Below are 27,578 nucleotides of genomic sequence, written 5' to 3' on the forward strand. Positions count from 1 at the left end.
TAAGAAAGGGATACCTTTTGAAAGAGAGTAGCTTATTTACTCCCATATTTTAGTCCAGTTGTTGTTGTTTAGTCGCTAAGTCGTGTCCATCTCTTGTGACCCCGTGACCTGTAGCCCATCAGGCTCCTCTGTCCGTGGCATTTCGCAGGCAAGAATACTGGAGTGGGTCGCTGTTTTCTTCAGTTTTAGTGCAACACCAAGCATCTAATCCATGCTTAATCTATTGAGGAGCTGAATGGATTTCGAGTTTTACTCTCCAGGTATACATATCGCAAAAATTAAGACATTCAATTTAGCTCTTTCTCCTTGTCTAGCTCCTAATTTTATTTATTGAAAGAGTTGTCAGAGTTACTTTTGAAAGTCTCTGATTATATTTAAGGTCTATTTTTAGTCTTAACATCAATAGAAATTAGATTTTATCTTTTTATGTCTCTCTTGTTAAACTAGAGAATAAGCCTAACTATATGAAGCTGGAATTTGTACATAATTTAGTTGTACGTTTTGATATGCATCTCTCTGTCTTTGAAGCTAGCCTCTCTCTCATAGTAATTCTGCTGATGCACAAAAGATTGTTCTCCGACAGCTTTTACCCGGCCTGCCGATGCTTTATTGACCAGGTGGGCTGCTGCAGTCTCTGTTGCTGTTTAGTCACTAACTCACGTCCGACTGTTTTGCGACCCCACAGACTGTAGCCCACCAGGCTCCTCCGTCCATGGGATTCTCCAGGCGAGAATACTGGAGTGGGTTGCCATTGCCTTCTCCAGGGGATCTTCTTGGCCCAGAGATCGAACTCGCATCTCCTTCATTGGCAGGAGAGTTCTTTACCATGAGCCGCCAAGGAAGCCCTACAGTGTATATATACCTGTCCTCTAACAAGTTTCTGAGGCTTTATCAAGATAAAGTTTGGAAAAAAAAAAATGAAAAGCTTAATCAACTGACATGAATGCGAGCAAATTGCATGTTTTCAATAAAGAGTTAACTTTTTTACAAATGCACACATATATGCATTTGTAAACCACGGGATGGTGTCACCATTTGTGCCATTGCTTACTTCATTTTACAGAAGAAGCAAGTTCAAGGAGGCCATGGGGTTGGGAGGAGAAAAGGCCGCCTGTCACCACCCTTGTTCTTTGCTTTTTACCAAGATTTGATTTCCCAAGCTTTTCCTCCCTAGAAAACCTATTATCTGATCTGCCTGCCCCTCAGCCTTCTTCCTGCCCTGAAAAACTGTCATTTTGAAAGATATTACCTACCAAATGGCATCGAGCAGATAAACTCTTTTACTGTATTTTGGGTAATCATTGGAGAAGGAAATAGCAATCCACTCCAGTACCTTTGCCTGGAAAATCCCATGGACAGAGGAGCTTGGTAGGCTACAGTCCATGGGGTTGCAAAGAGTCGGACACGACTGAGCGACTCCACTTGGGTAATCAAAAACCAAGAGTTGCAAATAGACTTTGTGATCCACATGATGTGATTTCTGTGAAGATGGGCTTTGGGGGAGGAAATGGACACATTACATAAAGCTTTAGGGAACGGTGAAAATGCTTTACTGGTGGGCACTAACCTTCCTGGAGCCGTAAAGGTCTGAGGAGCCCTGAGAGTGGTGAAGGCCACAGGTACTGAACCACCACTCTTTGACCTGCTGCCTTGCGATTTAATACCTAACAGTGGAGGACGGAAAAGAGTCCCTGGGTTTCAGAGTGAGCACGCTGAACTGATGCCTTCGGGACTTTTGCTTTTTCCACATAGATTGAATATGAAAGGAAAAAGAAAGAAGATGGAAAACGAGCCCGAGCTGATAAACAACACGTTTTGGACATGCTGTTTTCAGCTTTTGAGAAGCATCAGTATTATAACCTGAAGGACTTGGTGGACATCACAAAACAACCTGTGGTATGTATATGCTCACACTGATCCTTTAAATGGGTTTAAATTGGCTTCATTAACACGGCTTTACTGAAGAGAAGCATATTGTGAATTAGTATGTTCGCTTGCACCTATGCTGGTGGCAGGTTTAGTTCCAGCATGGAAAAGATGCCTCCGCGTAAACTTCCTTCCTGTCTTCCCCTCTCTTCCTTTCTCTCTGCTTCTTTTTTTAATCTCAGCTTCACTGTTTGAATTTTAAATACCTTTAGTATCAGTAGTTCGTATGGAGACGAGGCGGATTTGTCCTCCTTTTGACTGACCCTTGGCGTTAAGCCTGAAGTCTCTTGTTTACAGCATTTCTACTCTTCCGTTTGTTCTTCTGCCTCCCTCTAGAAAAGCTCAACTTTAAGAGTCACTGTTTTTTCACAGTGAGTGTGTATCCCTGTCTCGTGAACTGTTCTCTGTGGATTTTTTTAAAAATCATCTAGCACTAACATTAGGTCCTTTCAAACTTGAGCTGTAGAGCCTCACAGTGCTTGTTGAGATTATGCTTGGGTTGGCCTAGTCTCCATTTTCAAGGAAATTTTTAATAAGTTGATGTTTTAGAGAAGTTTTGTTCTATAAATAATCGTTTTTTAATCACTTCTCCAGACGTTTGTATTAATACCTATCTGCAAATAATCTGTGTTTCTAATCCATTTAAAATGCTGGAAACAAGGAATTGAAACCCTTTCTCTAGTCTTTGGGCCATGTTTCCTTCCATTTAGCTCTCTCACACCTAAGCTTAGCAAAGTGTCAGATTGAATTATAGCAGTATTTTACTTACAGGTTTTTAAAAATTAGGTGGAAACCCCTTTATTTTTGTCCTCTTACCCAGTTTTCCTTTATCATTTTATCCACCTTGCCAGGATACCCAAGAATATGTTAATTCTAACTGCTCCATTTATTTGCTTCAGCATATGTAACAAGATAACCGGTTTTGTGAAATATTTTGACATAAATGGCTCCATGGTTTGTTTGGTTTTTTTTATGTATTCAAAGCTTCAGGAAATTATTTCTGAAACTTCAGTATTGATGGTGCAGTTTCCCACTTCTGTAGAGATTTCTTTACTGTTACACTTCATCCTTTCACTATTTCATTAAGAAAGAAATTAGAATTCCAAAAGACCTAAATACTTTTCTTTAACCAAAGAGAAGGAAAGTGCTCATGCTGGCAGTATTATCAACTCATCTTAATGACTTCACTCCCTTCAGCATCAAAGCCTTAGAAACAGCATTCCAAGCTAGATTAGAAAATTTGAAATAGAATAATTCATAAGCTAAACTCCATTTCTTCTGCTTTTAATGAAGTTTATCTTTGTATTTTTATATATACATGAAAAGGCTATTCCAGATATTCTGGATGCAAATGACATAGTCTCATAGAATAAAACACACACACACAGTTAGATGTGGGAAAATAAGTGTTTATAGAGGGACATTCAGATAAGTACTAAGCAAAGCTCTTTCTTTGCCTTCACAGGGAAAGACATAATATTTTTAAAGTTTATTCATTTTGCAGCAGAGAAAAAGAATAACTAGCTTTCTCTCCGTCTTGGCTGTTCAGATAATTTTTATCTGGCGGAACTCAGTGACTCTCTTAACAGAACCTCTTAATTCATGGTCAGTAGGCTTAGGAGATCCAGCAACCCCCTGAATATGTACAGAAATGTGTGGATTTTTCTGGGGAGCAGGTTTGTAGTTTATGTCAGATTCTCAGAGAACCTCGGAACCTCAAAGAGCTTGAGAACCACTGATCTAGAAACTGAATTATTTTATAGTAGTTTTATTATGTAGGGACTAAATTGCCTCTAAAGCATTAAGTTTTTGAAGGCAGGTTTGTATATTATTCACATCCCTAAATATTCATACATTCCACAACACAAACATAGTAGCAATCTAGTAAATATTAGATAAATTGATTTAAGGAAAAGGAGACGGTGACATCCTTTACCTTTTAGGACCAGCGTATTTTCCTCAGGTGGATTTTGACAGACCTCCTGTTGTCTGTGGCAGGAGCGGGGTACAAAGAGCTGTCTCAGTAAAGCATAGAGTGCCGGAGCTGCAGTTACTCTCGTGTAGAGGATAGGACTGGACGTGGTCACCATGGGCTGTGGTCCTGCCATTTACCTCAGTGGGATCTGGAGAAGTCACGTCCGTCGCTGAAACTGAGGGAGCTGGACTGGATAATCATCGTGACCCCTCCCAGCGCTCCGTCTATGATTCACTCCCTTTCCTGTTCCATCTCCTCTCCATCTCCCACTCACATTCGAACCAAGCTGGCAAGGCCCGTTGACCTAGAAAGTGGCTAGAGCCCAGCTCTCCTCCGTGTAGGTAATTCTCCCTTTTAAAAGGGTCACAGGACATAAGTCGGTCTGTACTAATGGGCTTCAGTACACCCTTATTAATTTGATTTTAGTCTGAGCAGTACCAGGAGAATGAAGGACCCCAGTGTTAGCATGAAAGTCAGTGATCCAGGAAGAAGACTTCCTGATGGAACGAGCACAGGACTGGGAGTAATAGGACCTCAGGTCACGTCCCAGTCCTGCCGTTTAGCCAGATAGTCCCAGGTGCTTGAGTGCATTTAATGTTTTAATACGTTATATAGTTTTAATATTTAATTTACTTGATATATGACATTCTTAATATAAAATTTACTAATATATTCAAGTTAAATGTGTGTAATATTATACTTTGTAAATTTGTCTTAAAAATACCTAGTTTATAGGTTCCTTGTAATAATTTTAATGTTTATGAAAGTTGCATTTGTCAACAGCAAAGTATTTTGCTAATATTTATTCTTAGTATTATTAAACACATTTTTGAGCCCTGTGTAAAATGGAAGAAAAGAGGTCTTCTTGGTGTTGATGAGTTCTTTAGCCAGTGCATTTAATGACATGCTCTGGTTTTCTGATGGCCCCCAGCGCCTCTCTTGATGCCAGGTTTCTGACCATGATGTGCTCATTTTAACAGTCCTCTTTGTTATTAGCACCACTACTATATTCTTAAGTTACCATCTGCTTTCTGACCTTTAGGTTGTCATTTTTGACATTCTGAGTGAATCTGAAGTATTTTCTTGTTTTTCCAGTTCCTTCCCTTCTATAGTCTTGTTCCTAAAAACCTTCACTCCTGCAAGAGAAATTATTGATTAGAGAAACTGCCCTTAAGGGCCAGCCTGTACCCTTTATTCACCAGTGTGTGACTTGCATAAGCAATCAGAGAGTTAAAGTTACTCATTAAGGACAAATAAGCCAATTTTAAAAGGCCAGGCTCTGGTAACTGATTAAAAAAAAAGTCAGAAACACAGCATCCATTTAAAGGAGTGTTTTCATGCATTTTAAATTTTTACTTTAGCCACCCCCCCCCAAGTAAAATATCAGAGGAAGCCTATTATTTCTCTGTTGACAGTCTTTGCTCTTTTACCTTAAATGTGTTATGTCAAGTCTTTCTTCATATTTTATTGTATCTGTAAAATTGTAGCATAGCAGCATTTCCTTCAGGAATTCAAGCCATTTGAAGCTTTATGTCATTGTTCCCTTTGAAACCCCAGACTGCCAAGACCACTATGAGCCCAAGCACCCTGTTCTCCAGCACAGCACCCCTTTCCCGGGGTTTCTTCAGACATCCATTTCTGTTTAAAGTGTCATCAGCAATCAGCTCTAATTGTAACTGAACCTCTTCATTTCCTTGTGCTCTGTGTCCATTTGATTTCAGGGCAAGATTCAGGGAACTTTAATTATTGATGATCCCTTGTAAATCAGCAGTCCCCAATCACGTCGACCCAGTGGACCATTTGCCTTTTAATTCAGAGTGTGTAATTGAACAATTTGCATGCTTTTATAAAGTAAGTTCACATCAACAAGAAAAATGAGGCAAAGATTTGTATGGCTTTGATTTTGAAGCAGCTTGGTACCCATAAGCTTAAGTTGCCCAGCGCTAAATAATGCTCAACAGGCCGTTGCTCATTTGCCCAGAATAGGCTTTTGATAAAGCCAGTGCAGCAATAAGGTAATGTTAACCTGGTCCTCAGAGCTTGTTTCCAGACAGGCCTGAATAGAAATAAGTGGAATTTGGCATCAGTAAGATAAAAGAAGGTAATGTTTTTTAAAGGCAAAAAGTGGCTAAAGAATTTGGTATACTTAGCATTTCTCCTGTCAAAAGATAAAAGTTTATTTACAAGCATATGTTCTTATAGACCTGTCAGTTGGCTGGGACTTGTTCAGCTGCAAGAAAGGAAAACTGGGCTCAAACTAGCTTAAGCAAAAATACAATGTATTGGCTCCTGTAGCTGAGAAGTTCAGGAATGCATCTTGCTTTAGACATGGCTGGATCCAGCTACTAATACCGTTTAGTTAGCCCGGTTCCTCCCCATCCCTCCCTATCTCTCCTCATCTTTATGTCTTTCCTGGATGTTGTCTTTCTGCTCAGGCAGGATCTAGCCATTTGGTAGACAAAGTGGCCTCCTGAAGCACTTCACAGCTAGCAGCCTCGAAGCATACAGAGACTGTCTGCCCTGATTATTCCAGCAGAAGCTCAGGGAAGATCTTAATTGCCCCACCAGGAGTTGGATGTTCATTCCTGAGCCAAGAGGATGGGGCAGGACCGTCCATCGGCCAGGCCTACTGCCTCTCGCACCCTTGTGCCACACTGCTTGGTGGAAAAATAGCACCTGCTGAGCCGTAGTCATTTGCTGTTACCTCAGATTTAGTTTGTTGAAAACAGAACTCTTGATTTCTGCACCCCTCCAACCCCGACCCCCCAGACTGCCCCACTGCAGTAACACCACCATGCTCCAAGTTGCTCAAGCCAGACATGCACTCCTCTTTTCTCTTCATGATGTCTGTGTCACATGGTATGATGCACACATAGCACACCTCTCTGGCTCAGAATCGTAAAAGGTGAAAGTGGTCTTAGAGACAGTTCAGTCATAGTCCCAGAGAAGGAGTCGCCTAGTGGCCTGAGCCTAGTCTTAATGCATCGCCTCTTCTGTTCGGGCACGTGTGTATATCCAAAGACAAACTCAAAAAATGCTTCTCTGACAATGGGAACCCCTTTTTAATGACAGGAGAGGGGAGCTAATTTCTCTCTCAGACTGCTTTGAAATTTTCTGTATTATTAAGAATCATCTCATTAAGCCATATACATGGAAAATGGAATCTAAGCTTTATGCTAGCTCATTCAGTTCCTGACCCAAGTAAAAACAGGACATTTTCTTTTTTTCCCCTCAGAAGCCAACACAACATTGTAAAGCAATTGTCCTCCAATTAAAAAAAAAAAAAAAAACCTGTGTTTTTTGAAGTTCAGTGTTTAAAATTCATTCCCAAATGAACTGCTGAATAAGTGTTTTTACTATATGTCTTGTTCTGACATAGGCTTTTCCTTTTTTACATGATTCCTTTTCTCTTTTTCCCCCCCGAATCTTTATCATTTCCTTTCTATTCACATATTTCCTTTCAGTTCTCTCTTCATTTTTTCTATAACTGGAAGTTTTTAATTTCAAATGGTATAACCAAAACTAAAAAGACTACCAGTTGCCCAGCAAAGCATATTAACTAGTGACAGCCCTTTGTGAGACTTCCATTTTAAAAAATAATTATTTGCAGCAGCTGGTTAATTCAGTTGGTTAGAGTGTAGTGCTAAAAAATAATTATTTGCTATCTTGTTAATTTGAGCCTTACTTAAAAGTTTTAGAGTATGAAATGTCCTATTAAAATAAATTATTAACTATGTTGAATATAAATGGATAAAATTTAAATGCATTTATAAAATTTTAATGCTTTCCTTATGAAGAGAAGGTTCTAATAACTAATAGATTTGCTACCAAGTTTATTATGATATGGTAATTTTCTCTTTTAATTTATCCTATGATTTGTCTCAGCCTTTTTATTTTATTTTATTTTTTTACCTAATTCTGAATGAGGTAAAATTGGGGGCATCAATTTGTTAATATAACCAATCAAGTCATCATTTTATATGAAATACTACATAGGTGAAAGCAGTTTCTGACATAGGCTCCCAGTAAGCAAAAGTGGGCATTATCTACATACAGAATTTAGAGTTTTTAATTAAGCAGTAGGCCATACAATTTGTATTTATTCTGGAAATGTCATTACCCATAAAATCTCCTTCTCTACATTTCCAGTCCCATTTGATTTTAAAGTAAAATGAATAAAGGTAAGAGGTAAAAAATAAATGTTTAACCTCATTAGCTGCCTCCTCCCAGTTACCTTATCCCTAAAGCAAGTCCCTAAAGCAAACTGGAAGGCCAGACTTGTTTCAGGCTTGCCGTCTTGTGGGAATTATCTTGGGGAAGAAGTCATTTTCTGTGTGTTGGTCTCTACCTAAGAGAAGACATTACCCTGTGGGCTTAGATAAGTGTCTGAAGCTCCCTGCTCTCTCTAGCTCATCAGGGGAATTGATCCCAGAGGATACACCTGTAGGCAGAAAACCTTACGGTGCCGGCCTGGCTGGCCATCTTCAGTTCTTCGTTGTAACAGAAAGCATTCCTTCTAGAATGTGCCAAGACGGATATTCTAATTCCATCATATTTTCCAGTCTGTATGGACTGATCCAAAGAGCTTGCCACTGTTAATTGGAAATTTTACTTTACCCATGGCAATTTGGTAATAAAAAATGGTGTTATCTTAATTTGTTGTCAGCTAGAGAGGTCTTTTTTTTCTCATCAATTTAAAATCTTGTTTTTCAGTACAGTTGTTTTTTTTTTAAGTTACAGTTAAGTAGATTTTCATATATTCACATAGTTGTACAACTACTGCCACAACCAATTTTAGAACATTTTATTCACCCCTCAAACTCTGGACCTGTTAACAACTACTCCTGTGCACCCACCCCTCTCCCCAGCCCTAGCAAACCACTGATTTCCTCTGCGTCTCTAAAGATTTGCCTGTTCTGGACATTTTCATATGAATGGGATCATATGATATGTGGTCTCTTACGACTGACTTCTCTGATTTAGGCGTAATGTTTCCTCAGGTTTCATCCATGTTGTATCGTGTGTCAGTGCTTCCTTTTTTTTTTATTGCCAGATATGTACCGTTACATGAGCACACAGCAATTTGTTTATCCATTCACCATAGACAGTTGTTTCCTCTTTTTGGCTGCTGTAATAAGGCTGATATGAGCATGAGGTACAACTTATTGTGTGAACATATTTTTATTTCCCTTGAGAGCTGAACTGCTGGGTCACTTGGTAGCTCCGTTTAACTGAGGAGCTGCCCGATTGTCATCAGTCCTTTTTTAATCCTTAGGCAGCAAGAGCTTTTGCATACTGTTGCGTTAGAGTAAAACTCTACTGTCTATTCCATATATTTTAAGGGCGAATAATGCCTCATCATCGAGAATGCTCGCTAATTTTCTAAAGATTGTCTGTGGTAAAATAAATACCTGAAGACTCTCTTGCTTGCCATTTAATCTTCTAGCAGTGTTTTCAGGTGGACTAGTAATGACTATGTCCATTGATATCTTCTTAGTCTTTGTACAGTCTAAACTACATGTCAGTCAGTAACCAGCACAACATTGTAAAGCAGTTTTCCTCCAATTAAAAAATAAAAATAGCTGAACTGCTCATCACACCAAATGCACTAGTAGTTAGTCTCTGTAGTTCTAAATGCAAGGATTCATATTTATATTTCAGTAGGAACTTTTTTCATCTTTATCTAGTTTTGAATATCTTTTGATTGTGTTTTTCTAATTAACATTTTTAACATTAACTATATGTATATATGTTTGTTTCTCCCCCAGTTGGTAGCCATAATATCCGAGCCTTGGAATACTTCGCAGTATTCCAAGGTTAACTTATGTTTAGCATACAAATAAACTAATACAGTTTAGAAAGCATATCTTTAAACATAGTTAAAATTCAAAGTTTTGGCCCAAAGGAAGTAAACTTTTATCTGAAATATGTAAGCATGTGAGTCACTTGCCACCACTGGACAGATGAAGTGTTACTGAAAGTAAGATGATTTACCAGCATACAGATGTTAATGCAGCAATAAATTTCCTTTTTTAGAGTTTGGATTTAGGAGGGAGGGCTGTGGGGTGGGTAGGGTTTATGGCTTGACCATTACCCATCATCTCTGTACTCCTTAGAGTTTTTACAAAGGGAGGAATGCAGCCTGTGGGACCCTGAGAGGAAGACAGGACAGACTAGTGTAAAAACAGAGGTGAAGCCAGCAGGAAAAGGGGAGACAAACGCTGAGATGGCCCAGGTGCCAGAGATGCCCTCAGCACCGTCTTCCCTCCCCCTTTCAGGGTTCTCTCTAAAGGAGAGATAACATAGGTTGCCTTTGTTCACAGCTTATGCATAATATGTAGTTTGTTTAAATTTTTTTTAATGAAAGAACCTTGTGCCTTGGAGCCACTAACATCTTCATCAGTAAGTCCTCTGTTCTGTCAGCCTTGCTTACAGGAGTCACAGTCAGTCATACAAAAATCACGTAAATATGAAGTGATACTTTGAAATGATCACAGAACTGATCATGGATGCCCTTGCCACTGGGTCAGTTTATAAAAAGCGTATAAGCAGTTTCCCTTTGGTGACTGTGTTAACCAGTGCCATCTTTTGGTATAGATTTATGTAATACACATTCACTCCAGCCTTTGGGGACTCTTTTGTAATGAGAGGTCTAGTCTTTATCTTACCTAAAAGCATTATTATTTCATGATCAGCTCTCTGTCAAAGATAAACGTTTTAATCAACTTTTAGGAATTAGGTATAGTTAATTCATAATATTATCTGTGGTAACGCTTAACACTAAATTTTATGATGAAACAGATGAATCCTCCATTTGCAGTAGAGGAAAAGATGATATGAAAAATGGCAGGAATGGAAGGTGATAAGGAGAGTGAAGAAGAGAAGCTAAAATAGTCTACCGTGACTAGGTTTGTGCCTTGTGACTAGGTTTGTCTTGATCTTGGGAGAGAAATCAGGAATTTGATGTGTGAATTTCCAGCCTTTTGGCCACCACAGTTTCGTCTTGATCCACAAATGCATAGCACATCCTACTCAGTAGACTTCTGGGCTCCAGTATGTGCCTTGCCTTCCCTTGCAAGGAGGCTGTAATGTTCTCTCCCTTTTTTCTCTGCATTCAGGCTTGCTGTAAATACGCCCCCACACATTCTCTTTTATGAAGACTTGCTGGACTTGAGCCAGTTTATTATTTCAGCTCTTGTTCCGCCAAACTGCCCCTAGTAGGTAATGAGAAATCTTTCCAATCCTATGTGACATAAAGGTGATCTTCTCAGTTCTAGAATCCTTTGTTTAAAATACAAGTGGTTAGGCAAAAGATTAAATTGCAGAATCAGTGTTTAGGACTATTTAACGGTAAGAGGAGAACTAGTCCCCCTTGGTCTCCGCACAGAGTTGCTGTTTAGTTCAAATGATCAAATGTCCATCCTCGAAAAACCTAGCGTCTTGGCTCCGGCCCCTCCAGTGCTCCCATGATGTCCTACATATGTGCCCTTGTTCCTGAGCTTCTGTTTTACTTTATGGTTGCCTGCTTACGTGCCCTTGCTTCCCCCATACACACCCTGATCTTAAACTGTGAACTCTATGAGGATGAAAACGGACTATGTGCCACTCAACCTGGTGCTCAGATAAATCTAAAAGGGAAGTCCGATTTTTTTAAAAGGGACGTCCAATTACCAATTAATTGTCAGTGCTGCTAAAACCTTTAAAAATTTCCACCCCAGTTGGCTTTGTCTCAATAATGTTTTAACATCACAATACAGATGTTAGTAGTAAGTTCAGATTCAGGTAATACAGTTTTACCGATTTTTATTTCTCAAACAGGCCATTGCTCTGTATGGTAGTGAGACGACAAAGGAAAGCAGCTAGAGCTAGCGGAGTTTATTCCCTTGGGCCTTCTAAGTGATCTCCCCCCAACAACCACCACCCCGATGCAAGAGCCAAACCCTCCTCGCCCCTCTCTTAACTCTGAAGCATACCCGATTCATTCAGCGCTCGTGTGCCCCGTGCCTCTGACGTGCAGTCAGGCCCTGCGATGGCTGCACAGGGTTTGATGGGAGAGACAGACATGCACACAGAGAGCTCTGATGCGGTGAGGGCTCTCCCTGGAAGTTCACACAGCGTGAAGTGTAGATCTGAGAGGTGGGACCGTTGGAGAAGTCCCTCTGAGAAAATGACATTTGCAACAAGTCTAAAAGAATGAGGAGTTCTGATCTGAAGGAAGGGGATAAGCCTTACAGGGAAAGCAAAGGGCAGGGAACAAGAGCAAGTGGACACAGAAATGGCCAGTGCCTGGCCAAGGAGGTGTTAGAGGAGGAGGCCAAAGGGAAAAGACAGACCTGGGTGGATGCCTGCACCAGAGTTTGGAATTTAACCTGGAGGCCAAAGGGGAAGTCAGAGAACATTTTAAAACAGAGGAATGACATAATCTCACTGGTCTTTACCTGTGTCCTTCCTTCCAGGATTTTCTGACCTTGTTTTTCTCTATGGTCACTACTACTTTTTCTGCTAATGCTTTGTGCCAAGTTAATTCAGCTGGTTCTAGTAGAGTGGTCTTAGGTTTGGGATTTGGAACATTGCCAAACTTCCAAAGTTTGCCCCTTCTCCCACCCCAGAAAAGGGTTCTGTACCATGACCCTAATCCCATCTTGTTAACTGACAAATTAATGGACCCCTGACTATGTCTTGGCATTCTTATTGTTAAAAAAAAAAAAAGAGAGAGAGAGAGAGAGAATGGCATCTTTATATATAAAAAAATACTCCTTAACTTTATTATACTAATGCGATAAAATGAGAGTGAAGGCAACTGAATTTGTACACTTAAGACACTCAGTATTTTGTGTTTAGCCTCTCTAGGCTTTTCATCTTCTGTATCCGGGTTATGTACACGGGCATGGTAGGCTTGAGGATGAGACAGTGTCTGTCTGGCAGCCACAGTGCTCCTGGCTCCTGCTCTCTTCATTTTTGAGGCTTGCACTGTGTCCCCAGTTGTATGATTGTTTGCACCCAGGGTCTAGCCATTCTCACAATAAACCATTCTTTGGAATTTTACAAAGAAATCATTCATGGCACCCAAACTGAAAACCGAAGCCCATCCCGTCATTTTCCATTTGTGAATCCTGTTTAACTAGAAAGTCATTTATGAACAGTGTCCCATGTTTTCTATGCAATCTGAAGTAGCAGATGGCAGGCGTGCATATTACCTGATTATCTGAAGCCTACTTCAGTAACTCGCTGACTCATTTACATGGGTCCCTCCTTGGAGCCAGCTACAGAAGGCGTGGGAGGCAGGCAGGCAGGCAGACAGGCAGGCAGGCAGGCAGGCAGGCAGGCCTCCTCCTGGGGAAACCCAGGCCTCCGCCGATTCATTGCTGCCACCTGCTGGGGTGGGGAAAGCCACTCAAGCGAGAGCTGAGCCGTCTGGGCCATTTGAGAGACCTGTATGTAGTTCCAGTGCTAACCAGGGACCCCTAAATAAAAGTTGAGACTGTGAAGCAGTACACCCATCAGTGTAAGGTGGTATTCAGTGGTGTCGGTTAACACACACTCTCCAGCAGCAGTGAGGGTCAGAAACCTAAATAACACTGCAAGGACCCCAAGATCCCAGAGCATTAGAGCCAGAAGAAGTTTTGAGCAGTTGCTGTGGACTTCAGTTCAGTCAGGCTCCAGGGGGCTTGTGAATTGCAGTTTCCCATGCTTGGCGCCAGAGGTTTAATTGACTCGCCCTACAGTGGGGTTCAGTTCACAGGCCCCCATGAAGTTCTGGTGCAGGTAATCTAGCATCACACTTAGAAAGGCACCGCCTTCAACACTATCAAGCCATTCTCCGCCTCTTTAAAAATTAGTGCCTCGTTCCCATGAATTAAAAAATTTACATCCTATTACATCTTCCGTCAGTGGGATGAGTCCCTGTAATGTACCTGTAACTGGTTCTATGAAGCATGCACACAAAAATTCTTGTTTGGCTCATTGGTTGTATAGTGGGGGGGGCGGGGTTCATTTTAAACATGTAACTTTTCTCTCTTCCCCAAGAAGGAAGTACGGTAATCTGTATTGGTTTATAGTGAAATGCTTTTTCACCTTGGGCATTGGCAAGCAAAGATGGGGTTTGGTACTACATTTTTCATAGCCATCATTTTCATGCCTCTAGTGATCATTTGGGTAATACCTGAATTTTCAGGTGCCTGAAATACCATGATCCAGAGTTCTGACCTCCGTCATTTCTCACCCCTATCCTTTGGTGGACCTAAGCCCAGGAAAACTGCAGCCGTCAGGGTTTTTAACATATCTTATTCTACCTTCCTCTGTCTAGGCAACCTTGGCCATGTGATACAAACAATATTAAACATACATAACGACTTGCCTTATTATACAAGAAAAGCAAGTGGCCCAATAGCAAATTTGAGAACTCACCTTAGAACTGAGAATTCTGGGTGTCTGTCATGTGCTTGCTTCATAGAAAAATAACATATGCTCCTGCTTCTAAAATGACTGTTTCCTATCCAAGAATAATCCTGTCTGACTGTGAACTCAGTGATATCACAGAACTCGGGGGCTCATTACACTTGGTATACTTATAAATTAAGTACCAACAAATGTATTTCCTTCTAAACTCTCTTTCCTTCTTTTTTTTTTTTAAGCTCTCAAGGCTGCTGGCATTCAGGACTTCTAAGCCCTGTAATGCAAATAATCATATTTAGTGCAGTTATCATGTATTGTATGCAAATAATCAAAAAGGCAGTTTATTGAAATTCATTATAGAGAAATCTAATGGGGCTTTCGGAATCATAATTTTTGTTACTTGTAAATGTAGTTTGATATATCATTTTATTTTATATTTTTGTTTCCTGCCTTCTTTATCTCATCTGTCAAGGTTATTTTGGTTCTGTTTTTCAGTCATACCTGAAGGACATCTTAAAGGAAATTGGTGTTCAAAATGTTAAAGGGATCCACAAAAACACATGGGAACTGAAGCCAGAATACAGACATTATCAAGTAGAAGAAAAAAGTGATTAAGAAGATTGGAAGCCCGCCTAACAGAACTAAAGGATGATGAGCTGAGCAGACAGCCCTGATGTGTGAATCCTTGAGCACTATCTGTTATAGGGGGGAAATGACTGGTACTTTAATTTCTCTAGGTAAATTTTTTAAACAATAATTCTTGTAAAGTTGCTTAAATGATTTTTGAGGAAAAAGAACACCTTTATATACTTGTATTAAACCAGATTATTCATGATGGGGTGGGGCGTTGAAAGGTTTTTCTTTTTAAATATTAACTTTCAAATGTAAAATTAGGAAATGTTTTCTAAATGAGCACTCCCCATCTTTGCGTGAAGAGTTGAAGTGATATAGATCCAAAGTGATTGGCACAGCAGGAAAAAAAAGTAGGCAACTCCAGAAATTCTGAAAAGGAACTAAAGAAAAGTTCCTTCTTCTGAAATTGTCACAGAGCAAGGCTGTCCTTTTTTTTTTTTTTTTTAAACAGGTGGTTGTGTTTCATATTTGCACATATTAATGAAAGTATAGCATTTGGGTGTGTACTAAGGTAGCAGTTTGTTTTGTTTCTTTTTCGAGATAGCAGTTTTCATCATTAGCTTACTTTACCCTAGTGACAGTGACCTGAGAACTGGAAAAAGTCGTGGGCAGTTGCTGTTTCTTTCCTCTCTTCTTCTTTTAAAATAATTAGAAGTTAAATGCTTTTCCAGTTCGGGATATACATCCCCCATCGTAAGCTTCTCAAAGATGTTTACTGCACACTCAGCAAGCCTATATTGACTAGTTTGTGACAAAGGCTGTTTACCACCTAAAGGAGGGTTGTAGGGGTAAGGTTGATGTGTACAGACAAACAGGTTAATGTCAGCTCCTGGGGAATGAAAGTGTTTCTTTTGTCTTTCTTTTTAATTAGTTTTAAATAAAAACAATACCTGTCCATGGTATTACATAGCACAAAATGTTATATATTCAGTTCAGTTCAATTCAGTTGCTCAGTCGTGTCCGACTCTTTGCGACCCCCTGAATTGCAGCACGCCAGGCCTCCCTGTCCAGCACCAACTCCCGGAGTTCACTCTGACTCACGTCCATCAAGTCCGTGATGCCATCCAGCCATCTCATCCTCTGTCGTCCCCTTCTCCTCCTGCCCCCAATCCTTCCCAGCATCAGAGTCTTTTCCAGTGAGTCAACTCTTCGCATGAGGTGGCCAAAGTACTGGAGTTTCAGCTTCAGCATCATTCCCTCCAAAGAAATCCCAGGGCTGATCTCCTTCAGAATGGACTGGTTGGATCTCCTTGCAGTCCAAGGGACTCTCAAGAGTCTTCTCCAACACCACAGTTCAAAAGCATCAATTCTTTGGTGCTCAGCCTTCTTCACAGTCCAACTCTCACATCCATACATGACCACTGGAAAAACCATCTAAAAGCATATCCATGAATAAGATCACCAAAATGAAAGAAGCTTTAGCAAACTAAACACAATTAAGAATTTATTTTTACTTGTTAATTTTGTCATCTGTTTCAGTACGCTTACAACCAAGAAGCAGCAAATGCCAAAATTTTTTGTTATGTAATTAAAACAAATCCTGGAAATAATCTGTCCACTGAGATAAATATTTTCCTGTATTATTTGATTTTTTAGCAGCAGAATGCTGAAGCTGAGACCAGTGCGTTAGATTTTTTGTCCTGGGATTCCCAGTGAAATAAAACTAAGGAAGGTGGTCCCATCCCCTCTCCCACCTCCAGCTGTCTTATCCTGCCTTACTGTGCTGCAGTAACCAAACATTGTATCTCCATTACCTTCCTTTTTTTTTAGGTGTTTGTTTGTTTGTTTGTTTTTGATGTGGGCCATTTTTAAAGTTTTTATTGAATTTGTTATAGTATAGCTTCTGTTTTATGTTTTGGTTTTTTGACTGCAAGGCATGTGGGATCTTAGGTCCCAAGTGAGGGATCGAACCCACACCCCCCGCATTGGAGATGTAACCACTGGACCACCAGGGCCATCCCTCCACTGTCTTTCAACTCCCAGTTACTTAAGGCTCAGTGTAAGCAAGCCGATGGGTAATGATGTAGCATATCTGTATATAGCCGAGGGTTCTGGGCACCTGGTATTTGCTTTGTACAGAGGATATATCTTCTCCCAAACCTGTCTTTCTGGATGTATGACACTGCTCTGAAACAGACCTGTGTCTCCTCTACCCCAGCCTTTTGTTTTTGCAGTGGCAGCGCCTGCCAGAACTTGCTGCTGGAAGAGTTGCCAGGGCAACTTCGTCTCATCTAAAGCTGTGCTTTGGTTATTTTCTGCCAACTTGGTTCTTAAGCTTGTTTTAGTTACCTTGTACCTTGTCACACTGACAGTATCCTATCTCTTAAATACTTACTATCTATTCGGTAGAATAGGTGGTAGACTGGTGCCATTCCTGATTAATTTTTTGAAATTGCCTTCTTATTTAGTACAAACATGCAGCTGTTGGTCAAGAAGGAGATTCTCTCTTCCACCTGGGCTCCCTTTTTCTTTTATTTCAGGACTCTCTTGCTCTGATAAACACGGTTTTGGCAGCCAAAAATCCTAAACCCTTATAACCGCTGTGAGATGGCGAGAGAGGAAGGCTGATGAGGGGGATATACACCTGGTAAGATGTCCCATCGTAAGACAACAGGAAGGCCATATGTAATCAATGAGATTGTTAAACTCAACCAGTGCACACACCTTGGGGATATTTTAACTGACAGAATGTAGTAAGATTGTGGTTGCTTGGCATTGGAAAGATTTGAAATCACATGTTACCAATAGCATCCAAAGTGATACATCTTTAAAAAGTAAACCAGTTTAGCTCTATGGAATCAGCAGCGGCTCTCCTGGATTTCAGCAGAGGTGCAGTTGTTCCTGATGGTCTGTGATCACATTTTCTTTGAAGCTGTTTTCATCACCATTGGTACATATTAATGAAAATAAGAGGAAACAGTGCCTGGCAATGTATCAAACGCTCTAAAATACTCTCTCATTTAAAGAATTAGTGTGGAGAAGTAGATAATGTCCATTTTATAGAACCATTTCCTGCCCAACATAATATCATGAGTACCAGTCCCTCTTTAGGAGAATTCTGCCCTTTGGGGATAAAGTCAATGCTAGAGTATACCTTCTCAGAAGCCCATGAGTCTCCCCCACCTCCCCTCGTCTTACCCCCAAACCAGGAAAAAGGCGATCAAAGTGGCGACCAGTGGTCTTTGGCATCCCCTGCTTGAATCCAGACACCCAGCCCTTCCTGACCCACAGGACACGGTTACATTTTCTCCTTTAAAGTCAGGCTCCTCTTGCTAACTGTTAATCCCTGTTACACTTCAAGTACCCACGTAGGGTGTGCAGCGTTGCAGTGGACTCCTCGAGCTCCATGCGCGTCCGGGATCAAGTGGGATGTGATGGGAATACACTAGCTATTGCACCAGCTGAAAGGTAGCTGCCTTTGTTCAGACTTCACTTGCTGAAAGCTTGCCTTTCGTCTCAGCGTATTGGCCATTTTCCCTGGCATTTGTGTGATGGTCCAAGAGGTGACAGGCCAAATATCTTTTTGGTTCAGTTTTCACTTTTGACAGTTCAGTGCATGCTTCTAAGCCTAATATCTTTTTCATAGTATGTAAGAGGAGGGATCAGAGATCACTTTGTAACATTACCTTTCTTCTCGTACTCCCATGCTTTCTTCTTCTTACTTCCTTTCCTTTGAGCAGGTGCCACCACTCATTATACAGTAGCACGATGTAACACCCGACAGACTGACGGTATAAGTCTTTGGTGGTTTATCATAGGAAAATTAACAGCGTCTATCTGATTTTGTTGGAAATCGTCTAAATTAAAAAAGGACTTTTTCAATGCTGTAGCTTCCACTTTAAACTGTTTATTGAACTTTTATTGTGTGCCAGACACTCTGCTAGGCATTTGACTCCTGTGACTCGTGTAATCCTCCCAACAGCCCTACAAAATGCAATTCGGGAGACCCAGTTCCATCCCTGGATCGGGAAGATTCCCCGGAGAAGGGCATGGCAACCCACTCCAGTATTTTTGCCTGGAGAATCCCATGGACAGGGAGCCTGGTGGGCTACAGTCAATGGGGTTGCAACAAGTGGGACAAAACTGAGCACTAACGCTTTCACCTTCTTTCAACTCATGTAGTCCTAACAACATGTATGTGTGCGTGGGCTGTTGCTTCAGTCCAAACCAACTTTTAATGAATTATGTGTTAGAGGTTTGCGGTTCCAATCATTTGTCACCACTGCAAATGCTAATCAATAAGGACAGATAGGGAATAAGAAATAAATAGGGTTAAATGACTCCTTTTTTGAGGCCCAATTACTCCTAGTTGGCCTGGAGGGCCTCCCTAAGAGCTGAGGCTGAAGTAGAGCTTTCTCTGTTTATCCTTCTCCTCACTTAGTGATGACTAGCTGCCACTGGTGGGTGTTTGGCCTGGCTTACCGTTTGCAGGGGAAAAATCTGGAGTGGCTGGAAGAAGACATGCAAATGGCCAACAGGTACATGAAAAAATACTCAGCATCACTGCTCATCAGGGAAATGGAAATCAAAACCACAGTGAGCTGTCACCTCACACCTGTTAGAATGGCTGTCCTGAAGAAAGGCAAGAGGTAAGTGTTGGTGAGAATGTGGAGAAAAGGGACCTCTTGTGCACTGTTGGTAGAATATACACTGGTTCAGCCCTTATGGGAAACAATACTGCTGCTGCTGCTGAGTCACTTTAGTCGTGTCCGACTCTGTGCGACCCCATAGACAGCAGCCCACGAGGCTCCCCTGTCCCTGGGATTCTCCAGGCAAGAACACCAGAGTGGGTTGCCATTTCCTTCTCCAATGCATGAAAGTGAAAGTGAAGTCACTCAGTCGTGTCCGACTCTTGACAACCCCATGGACTGCAGCCCACCAGGCTCCTTCACCCATGGGATTTTCCAGGCAAGAGTACTGGAGTGGGATGCCATTGCCTTCTCCAATGAGGTTCCTCAAAAAGTTAAAAATGGAACTACTGTATGATCTAGAAATCCCACTTCTGGGTGTGTATAAACCCAAAGGAAATGAAAACAGGAGTTCAAAGAAATACGCACACTCCCGTGTTTATTGCAACATTATTCCCAACAGCCAAGAGATGGCAACAGCATACGTGCCCATCAGTGGATGAATGGATAGAGAAGAGGTAGTACACGTCGGTTATGCAGTGGGATGTTATTAAGCCATGAGAAGAAGGAAATCCTGCCATTTTCAGCGTGGATGGACCTTGAGAGCATTGTGCTAAATAAGTCAGAGAAAGACACCTGGTGCATGCTGTCACATACGTGTGGAAGGCAGAAAGGCTAACCTCATAAAAGCAGAAAAGTGGTGTTTTCCAGAGGTTAAGGATGGGATAGGAGAGATGTTGCTGAAGGACACAAACTTGGAACTAGTAAATGAGTCCTGAGGAGCACAATGAGTAAAGACAACACTGCTGTATTATTAACAGTAATTACCAAACTTGCTCACAGACTAGGTCTTACTTATACCACAACAGAAGAAGTAATTACGTTATAGAAGAGCTAACTGTACCTCACTGGCAATTATATCAAAAGATATAAATTATCAAACCATGTTGTATTCCTTGACAGTGTTTCTATATCAGATGTATCTCAATTAAAAATAGTAAATTCAAAACACCTGAGCTTTCCAGAGGCAAGCATAGCCTATCATGCTCACCCGTGAACAGTGGACATCGGGACTCGAGAACGGAGCATGGAAACAGGATGAATACAGATGTGTCTGAGCTGTCTGTCAACCCTGTTAGGAAGCTTTGTTAATTCAGTGGAAATAGAAAAGGTGAGCTTTGCAAAAGTCACATATGATGTGACATGGATGCTAGGCTTCCAAAAGAGTTCTCAAATGGATCCCTTCGTTAAGTCAGCCTACTGCACTGTTCCCTCTCTAGACCACTGATGACCTTCTCCTCACCCCCGGGACACAGCCGAGAAATTAAGGAGCATTCATTCAGCCATGCATTCCCTTAACATTGTCACGTGTGGGTCTCCAAAGAGAGACCAGTATAGCATGAAATGGCTAATAGCACTTCAGAAATAAATGATGGTTTCTCATCAGTGATGCTGAAAGGGAGACTGAAACTTCGATAGACAGACTTCCTTGACGGTTCAGTGGTTAACAATCCACTTGCCAATGCAGGGGACACAGATTCGATCCCTGGTCTGGGAAGATTCCACATTGCTTGGGGCAACTAAGCCCATGCACAACAACTGCTGAGCCCAAGCGCTGCAACCACTGAAGCCCACACGTCACAATGAAGAGTCCCCGCCCCCTACCCAGAGATACCACACAGCAGCAAGGACCAAGAGCAGCCAGCATTAAGAATACATATATATATTCTGTAGAGGAGTATATATTTATAAAACACAAATACTTTTGTCTAGACTGTATAAAGGTCCCTCAAATAATAAACAACCCAGTTTAAAAGTGAGCAATAACTATACACATACACCTCACCAAGAAGCTACAAAGAAGCCCTTGAAAAGCTGCTCAACACTGTTGGTCATTCAGTTCAGTCTTTTCAGTCATATCCGACTCCTTGTGACCCCATAAATCGCAGCATGCCAGGCCTCCCTGTCTATCACCAGCTCCCAGAGTTCACTCAGACTCACGTCCATCGAGTCAGTGATGCCATCCAGCCATCTCTTCTGCCGGGGTCCAGCCCCGGTGGATCCAGGGAATTCGAAGGGTGGGCGGCGTTGGCGTAAAAAAAACTTACTTATTGATTGATATAAGATTAGATTAAGAAACAATAGTGTAGTAGGAGAATTAAGTGGAGGAAGAGGGCTGAATAACTTGGATTACACGGAAGGCCAATAAAATCCCAGACAAGGAATTTGCACCATCTACGTTGGGCCACCGCGCTTGCTTGAATATCTAAGGGTGCCTTGCCTTAGGCTCCCTTTCACGCGGGTCTTAACAGCCAGGGCAAGTAAGTAGACTTGGCGAGCCTCCATGCCCCAGATGGGAATTCAGCCTGAAGATAAAGTAAAGAGGAAAATGAGAGAGACACGGGGGAAACCAGTCCAGCGACTGGCTCTGGCCCCTGTTGTTCAGCAGGCCTTTTATACTTTTGATAAAACATGGGGATCAGTGGGTAACACAAAGTTGTGCAGCGTTAGCAGTCCAGACTCATCAAAACCAGGCTTCTCTCTCTGCATACCTAATTGTACACACAAGTCTTAGGTGATTTACATCATCATCTGGCTAAGAAGGGCCAATTAGCATTTTACAACCTTTTTTCTGATAAGGGTTTGTTAACTAGAAGACGTATTTGTGTTGCTCTTCCAAAGGTCTGGTGCCACTCTCAGAAAGCACTAAATAAAGTTACATTCTTACACAGCAAAGATACAGCAACTTATAACAAGTAGAGGGAGTACAGTGACTTACAGCAAAAGAGAAGCAATTAACTCAAAAGTCTAGTGTTGCTAACATCAAAACTACTATGTATCTTTTTCTACATCCTGCTTACATTGAGTAACATCCTTCCAGGTGCCTAAAAGATGAAGAATATGGAGGTCTCGCAGCAATCCTTGAGTCAACAGTGAAAACCCGTCACCAATATGATTTTTAACTCTTTAGAAAAGGCTCTGTATCTTTAAGATGCTTTCAAGCTTTGTGCCTCTCGCAGTTGGGCAGCTGTAAGCAATTCACAGGCTGTAAGAAGTCTGGGGAACCTGTTAGGCAAGCTAGAGAGCTATCAGAGGGGGTTTAACTGAAACATCCCTTTCAAATGCAGAAGGCTAAAGCCCTGATTTGACTTTTTCCAGAGAATATCAGAAGAGTGGAAAAGCAGGCAGATTCTTATTTTTTGGGGGGTGGATGCTCCGGAAATTACAGGGGGAAAACCTGAGGTCTGATTAGCCTTGGCATCAGAGCTCTTGCCGCATGACCTTGTCACGGGTGGAATTCCTCACGCTGGCTCCTGGCACTCATCCTCTGTTGTCCCCTTCTCCTCCTGCCCCCAATCCCTCCCAGCATCAGGGTCTTTTCCAATGAGTCAACTCTTCGCATGAGGTGGTCAAAGTATTGGAGTTTCAGCTTTAGCATCAGTCCTTCCCAAGAAATCCCAGTGCTGATCTCCTTTAGGATGGACTGGTTGGATCTCTTTGCAGTCCAACGGACTCTTCAAGAGTCTTCTCCAACACCACAGTTCAAAAGCATCAATTCTTCGGTGCTCAGCTTTCTTTATAGTCCAACTCTCACATCCATACATGACCACTGGAAAAACCATAGCCTTGACTAGACTGACCTTTGTTGGCAAAGTAATATCTCTGCTTTTGAATATGCTGTCTAGGTTGGTCATAACTTTTCTTCCAAGGAGTAAGTGTCTGTTAATATCATGGCTGCAGTCACCATCTGTGGTGATTTTGGAGCCCCCAAAAATAAAGTCTGACACTGTTTCCACGGTTCCCCATCTATTTCCCATGAAGTGATGGGATGATGGGACTGGATGCCATGATCTTCGTTTTCTGAATGTTGAGCTTTAAGCCAACCTTTTCACTCTCCTCTCTCACTTTCATCAAGAGGCTCTTTAGTTCTTCTCTTTCTGCCATAAGGTTGGTGTCACCTGCATATCTGAGGTTATTGATATTTCTCCTGGCAATCTTGATTCGAGCTGTGCTTCTTCCAGCCCACTGTTTTTCATGATGTATTCTGCATATAAGTTAAATAAGTGGGATGACAATAAACAGCCTTGACGTACTCCTTTTCCTATTTGGAACCAGTCTGTTGTTCCATGTCCAGTTCTAACTTGCTTCCTGACCTGCATACAGATTTCTCAAGAGGCAGGTCAGGTGGTCTGTATTCCCATCTCTTTCAGAATTTTCCACAGTTTATTGTGATCCACGCAGTCAAAGGCTTTGGCATAGTCAAGGGAAATGCGAATTAAAACCACCACAAAATAATGTCACACACCTACCAAGACGGCTAAAATTCCGGAGACCTGACAGTACCAAGTACTGACGTGCACAGCACCTGGCATTGTCACATGAGAATCCCTCATGGGAACACAGAATTATATAGGTATGCTGAAAAACAGCATGGCATTTTTTTGGTCAAGTTAGTCATACGCCGTATAAGCCGGCAATCTCACTCCTAAGTATTTGCCCAGGAAAAATTAATATGTGCGTACAAAACACCCGTACACAAATGTTTAAACAGATTTGATCCTAATTGCGAAAAACTGGAAACCACCCAAATGTCCACCAGCTGGTGACTAGACAAACTGTAGTGTAGACAGTGAATGAATACAGCTCACTCAGCAATGAAAGTGAAGGACTGAGTGATACAGCCATTTGGGTGAATCGCGGATCCCTTGTGCCAAGTGAAAGAAGCAGGACTTGGTAGGGGGGTCATGTACTATATACTTCTAACTGGAAGTATTCCAAACAGTATATTCTGGAAACAGGAAAACTAGGGGGATAAAAATGGGCCAGTATTGGCCTGGCGTTGAGGGTACATGAGGTTTACTACAAAGAGACACAAGCGAGCTTTTGCAGTCATGGAAATTATGATCATGGTGGTGGTTACATGACTGTCTGTTAAAACAATCTGCACATTTAAAAGGATGGGTTTTACTGCATATAAAATATCCCTCACTACACCTGGTTTTGGGAAATTAAGCAGGATGAACACTGGGGAAAATATCTGTCGACAAGGAAAGGTTAAACTTTGACTCAGCTGTATTTTGGAGTGTCTGCAACAGTTAAACATTGAGGCACATGAATGCACTGCCCTGGAGATAGCTCAGTATTCTTGAGAGTAAAAAGCGAGTTTCATAACAGTCTTCATAGTAAGGTCCATTTCTATTAAAAATGGAGCAAAATATGTATTTCTGCATGAGCACACATAAACAAGCCAGAAAGCACGCTAAACTCTTAACAGGGCAACCTCTAGGGAGGAGGGCAAGGGGGAGTCTCTTCACGTGCATACAGTCAGACCTGTCTTATCAGCGTTCATCGTACTGCACCCTTGTTCATAGGGAACTTGAGCACCTGCAGATTGTGGTATCAGAGGAGGTTCCTGGAACCATCCCAGTACTGAGGGACGGCTCTCTATCATGAGAGGGGTGGCATTTTTATAGTGAGAGTATATAATGAGTATTCGAATGTGTGTGTGTATATATATGCTCGTGCTCAGTTGTGTCCAGCTCTATGTGACCCCATGGACTGTGTAGCCCACTAGGCTCCTCTGTCCAAGGAATTTTCAAGGTAATACTGGAGTGGGTTGCCATTTCCTACTCTGGGGGATCTTCCCGACCCAGGGATCAAACCCATGTCTCCTGCGTCTCCTGTGGTGTTAGTTGGTTTCTTTACTGCTGCGCCACCTTGGAAATTCCTTGCTACACTGCATATATTTTAAAAGAAGAGCATACCTTTTATGAAATAAAAGATACTCCATTTGTACCCCATTGGGTATAGGGGTTAGAGAATACCTCAAGTCTCCACGTCAAGGAAGAACCTTTCCCTAGAGGACTAAATGTGGGAGAGAGCCTGGACTTCATCAGACTTTTACTGAATGTCACTTGTTGCGTCCTACGTGCCACCCGAGCAGCTGCAATGGGGGAGCCAAGTGAGGCTTCAACCCCATCCTGCACTGCAAGCCCCAGGTATCTGTGGATCATTTCTGTCAGGGAGGGACCTGAGAATTAGCACAGTACCATTTAGAGTGTTGGGGAGAGGTGTGCTCTGTTGCCTTCACCAGTTCTCCTAGGATTAACAGAGGTCAGTTCCATCCCCAAAAGGGAAGAAAGTGCCCATGGGGTTTCCCAGGCAAGAATATTGGGGCGGTCTGCCATTTCCTACTCCAGGGGATTGTCCTGACCCAGGAATCAAACCCGCGTCTCCTGCATCAGCAGGCAAATTCTTTGCCACTTAGCCATCTGGGAAGCCCATACGCCCACAGTATATTGGGAAGATGAGTGTCACTGAACAAAGAGAAACCTGTCTTTAATTTGCTGAATGTATGAGAAAGCAACTTTGAATGATTACTTCCTACCATAGTAGGGGAGGTAAGAGATCTGCTGTTTGGAAAGCAGGGCGAACCAAGGTAGATTCTCAACTGTGTCTCCATGGGACTGTGGAAAAGCTGAGGCTACAGTTCGAGGCAGCTTGAGCTGAAGCTCAAGCTAATGTCAGCCCCACAATGTCCACTTTCTCGTGCCTCACACCTCGGAGTGAGGAGTCCGATCCCTGCATTGAGCCCAGGGTCTGAGAGATCAAGGGACTCCTCAAACACAGGCAAATGGATGTGTTCAGATTCAGTTTCTGGAGGTTGTGAGCCCTTATTACTCACCAAGCTGTATATCTTCTTAGAAAATAAAACTCTTAAGTCGCCCTCAGACAGCACTGCCAAGGGAAACCTCAACAGCATGTCAGCCAGCTCCAAGATTGCATCCTGTTAACCACCTACACACAGATTTGTCCAAAGCCCACAGACCTTTGCCTGCAAGCCTGGTACGTTGAAATGGGAACACCTCTGTGTATGGATGTACCGAGTCAAATGCTGTTGCAGGCAGAAACCCAATAATCAGCTGGGAAAGGACACGAAAGAACAACACTTTTCTAGTTTCATGATTTCCTCATGAAAAAAATTGAGTGTGTCAGTTAAGGCTAGGGCATCATGTGTGTTAGAAACGAACTAGGAGAGGCCAGGAAGTCAGAACCAGAGTTCACGTTCTCCATCACATCTGATTATTTATTCTTGCCAGGTGTTTTCAGGTGGTCATCACTAGTGTTCTGGGATGGAGAAACATGGTTTAGGGGATGTGGCTGCATGGAGACTTCTCAGTGGAAGTGGGTGTCTGCACTTGGTGAGAAGTTGGTCAAGTTGATCTCCAACGTCCCTTCTGGCTTTAAGACTCGTGTTTCTAAACCATGGGCCTGGCCGAGCTAGCCTGTCAGTCTCGCCTGTTGTGAGACTGGAGAGGGGTTTACCATTTTCAGTCAAAGCTTCTGCCCATAGCACAGACCAGCTACAACACGCATGCTGAGCTGTACACATTGCCGTCCTGCTGTGAACAGATGGCAAGGCTCTAGACAGGCGTATGTGTTCCAGGAAAAGACCACTCGCTACCTGGCTTTGCAGCATCACCAGCCCCTCCGGCTGTGGGCCCGCCTGCCTCTGCACATCCTGCCTGCTCCAGGAAAGACTCCTCCATCCCCCAGCCCTCACTGGACTCCGCCCTACCTCGTGCTCTTGGGTTGTAAGAGGGAGAAATCCACTCAAGTTGGCTCAGAGGAAGCAAGAACAGCCCTCAGCAGGGGGAGGCGGGCCGGGCCCTTCTTCCCTCCATCTTGGGCCACGAGGTCTCTGCCTTCGGTCTGCCTGCCTCCTGAGCTCTGTGGGCTGCCCTGGCTCCAGAGGTCCATGTCCCGCAGAAGTACTGCTTGCACTTTGCTTTATCCTCCACTCCGGCCTCACTTTTCCACTACCTTTCAGCTCAGCTTCTCACAGCTGACTGACTTAACTCTGGGTCCCCTCTGCAGATGTCCTACAGAAGTCGGATTGCTGCCTTCTTACCCCTCATCTGACCAGTAGATGGAAGCATGTGTGTCCACAGAGCCCCCTCCAGTGCAGGGACAGGGGGCTTCCCAAGGAAGCAGTTCCGCTAGCTGAGCATCTGAGAAAG

At 42.4% G+C, this 27,578-nt stretch overlaps 1 protein-coding gene across 3 annotated transcripts in view; it reads left to right on the plus strand.

Moving 5' to 3' along the window:
- The window catches only part of GTF2F2 (general transcription factor IIF subunit 2), a 136,737-nt gene extending 117,979 nt beyond the window's left edge, over positions 1 to 18,758 (plus strand). For all 3 annotated transcript variants that reach the window (XM_060394306.1, XM_060394307.1, XM_004012057.6), the window contains 2 exons: positions 1,753 to 1,896; positions 14,792 to 18,758. In XM_060394306.1, the coding sequence (XP_060250289.1) occupies positions 1,753 to 1,896; positions 14,792 to 14,911 (264 nt within the window). In that variant the 3' untranslated portion in view covers positions 14,912 to 18,758. The remainder of the gene's footprint in view (positions 1 to 1,752; positions 1,897 to 14,791) is intronic.
- The last annotated feature ends 8,820 nt before the right edge of the window (positions 18,759 to 27,578 follow it).

This window comes from Ovis aries, chromosome 10 (genome assembly GCF_016772045.2).
Source record: "Ovis aries strain OAR_USU_Benz2616 breed Rambouillet chromosome 10, ARS-UI_Ramb_v3.0, whole genome shotgun sequence".
NCBI lineage: Eukaryota > Metazoa > Chordata > Mammalia > Artiodactyla > Bovidae > Ovis > Ovis aries.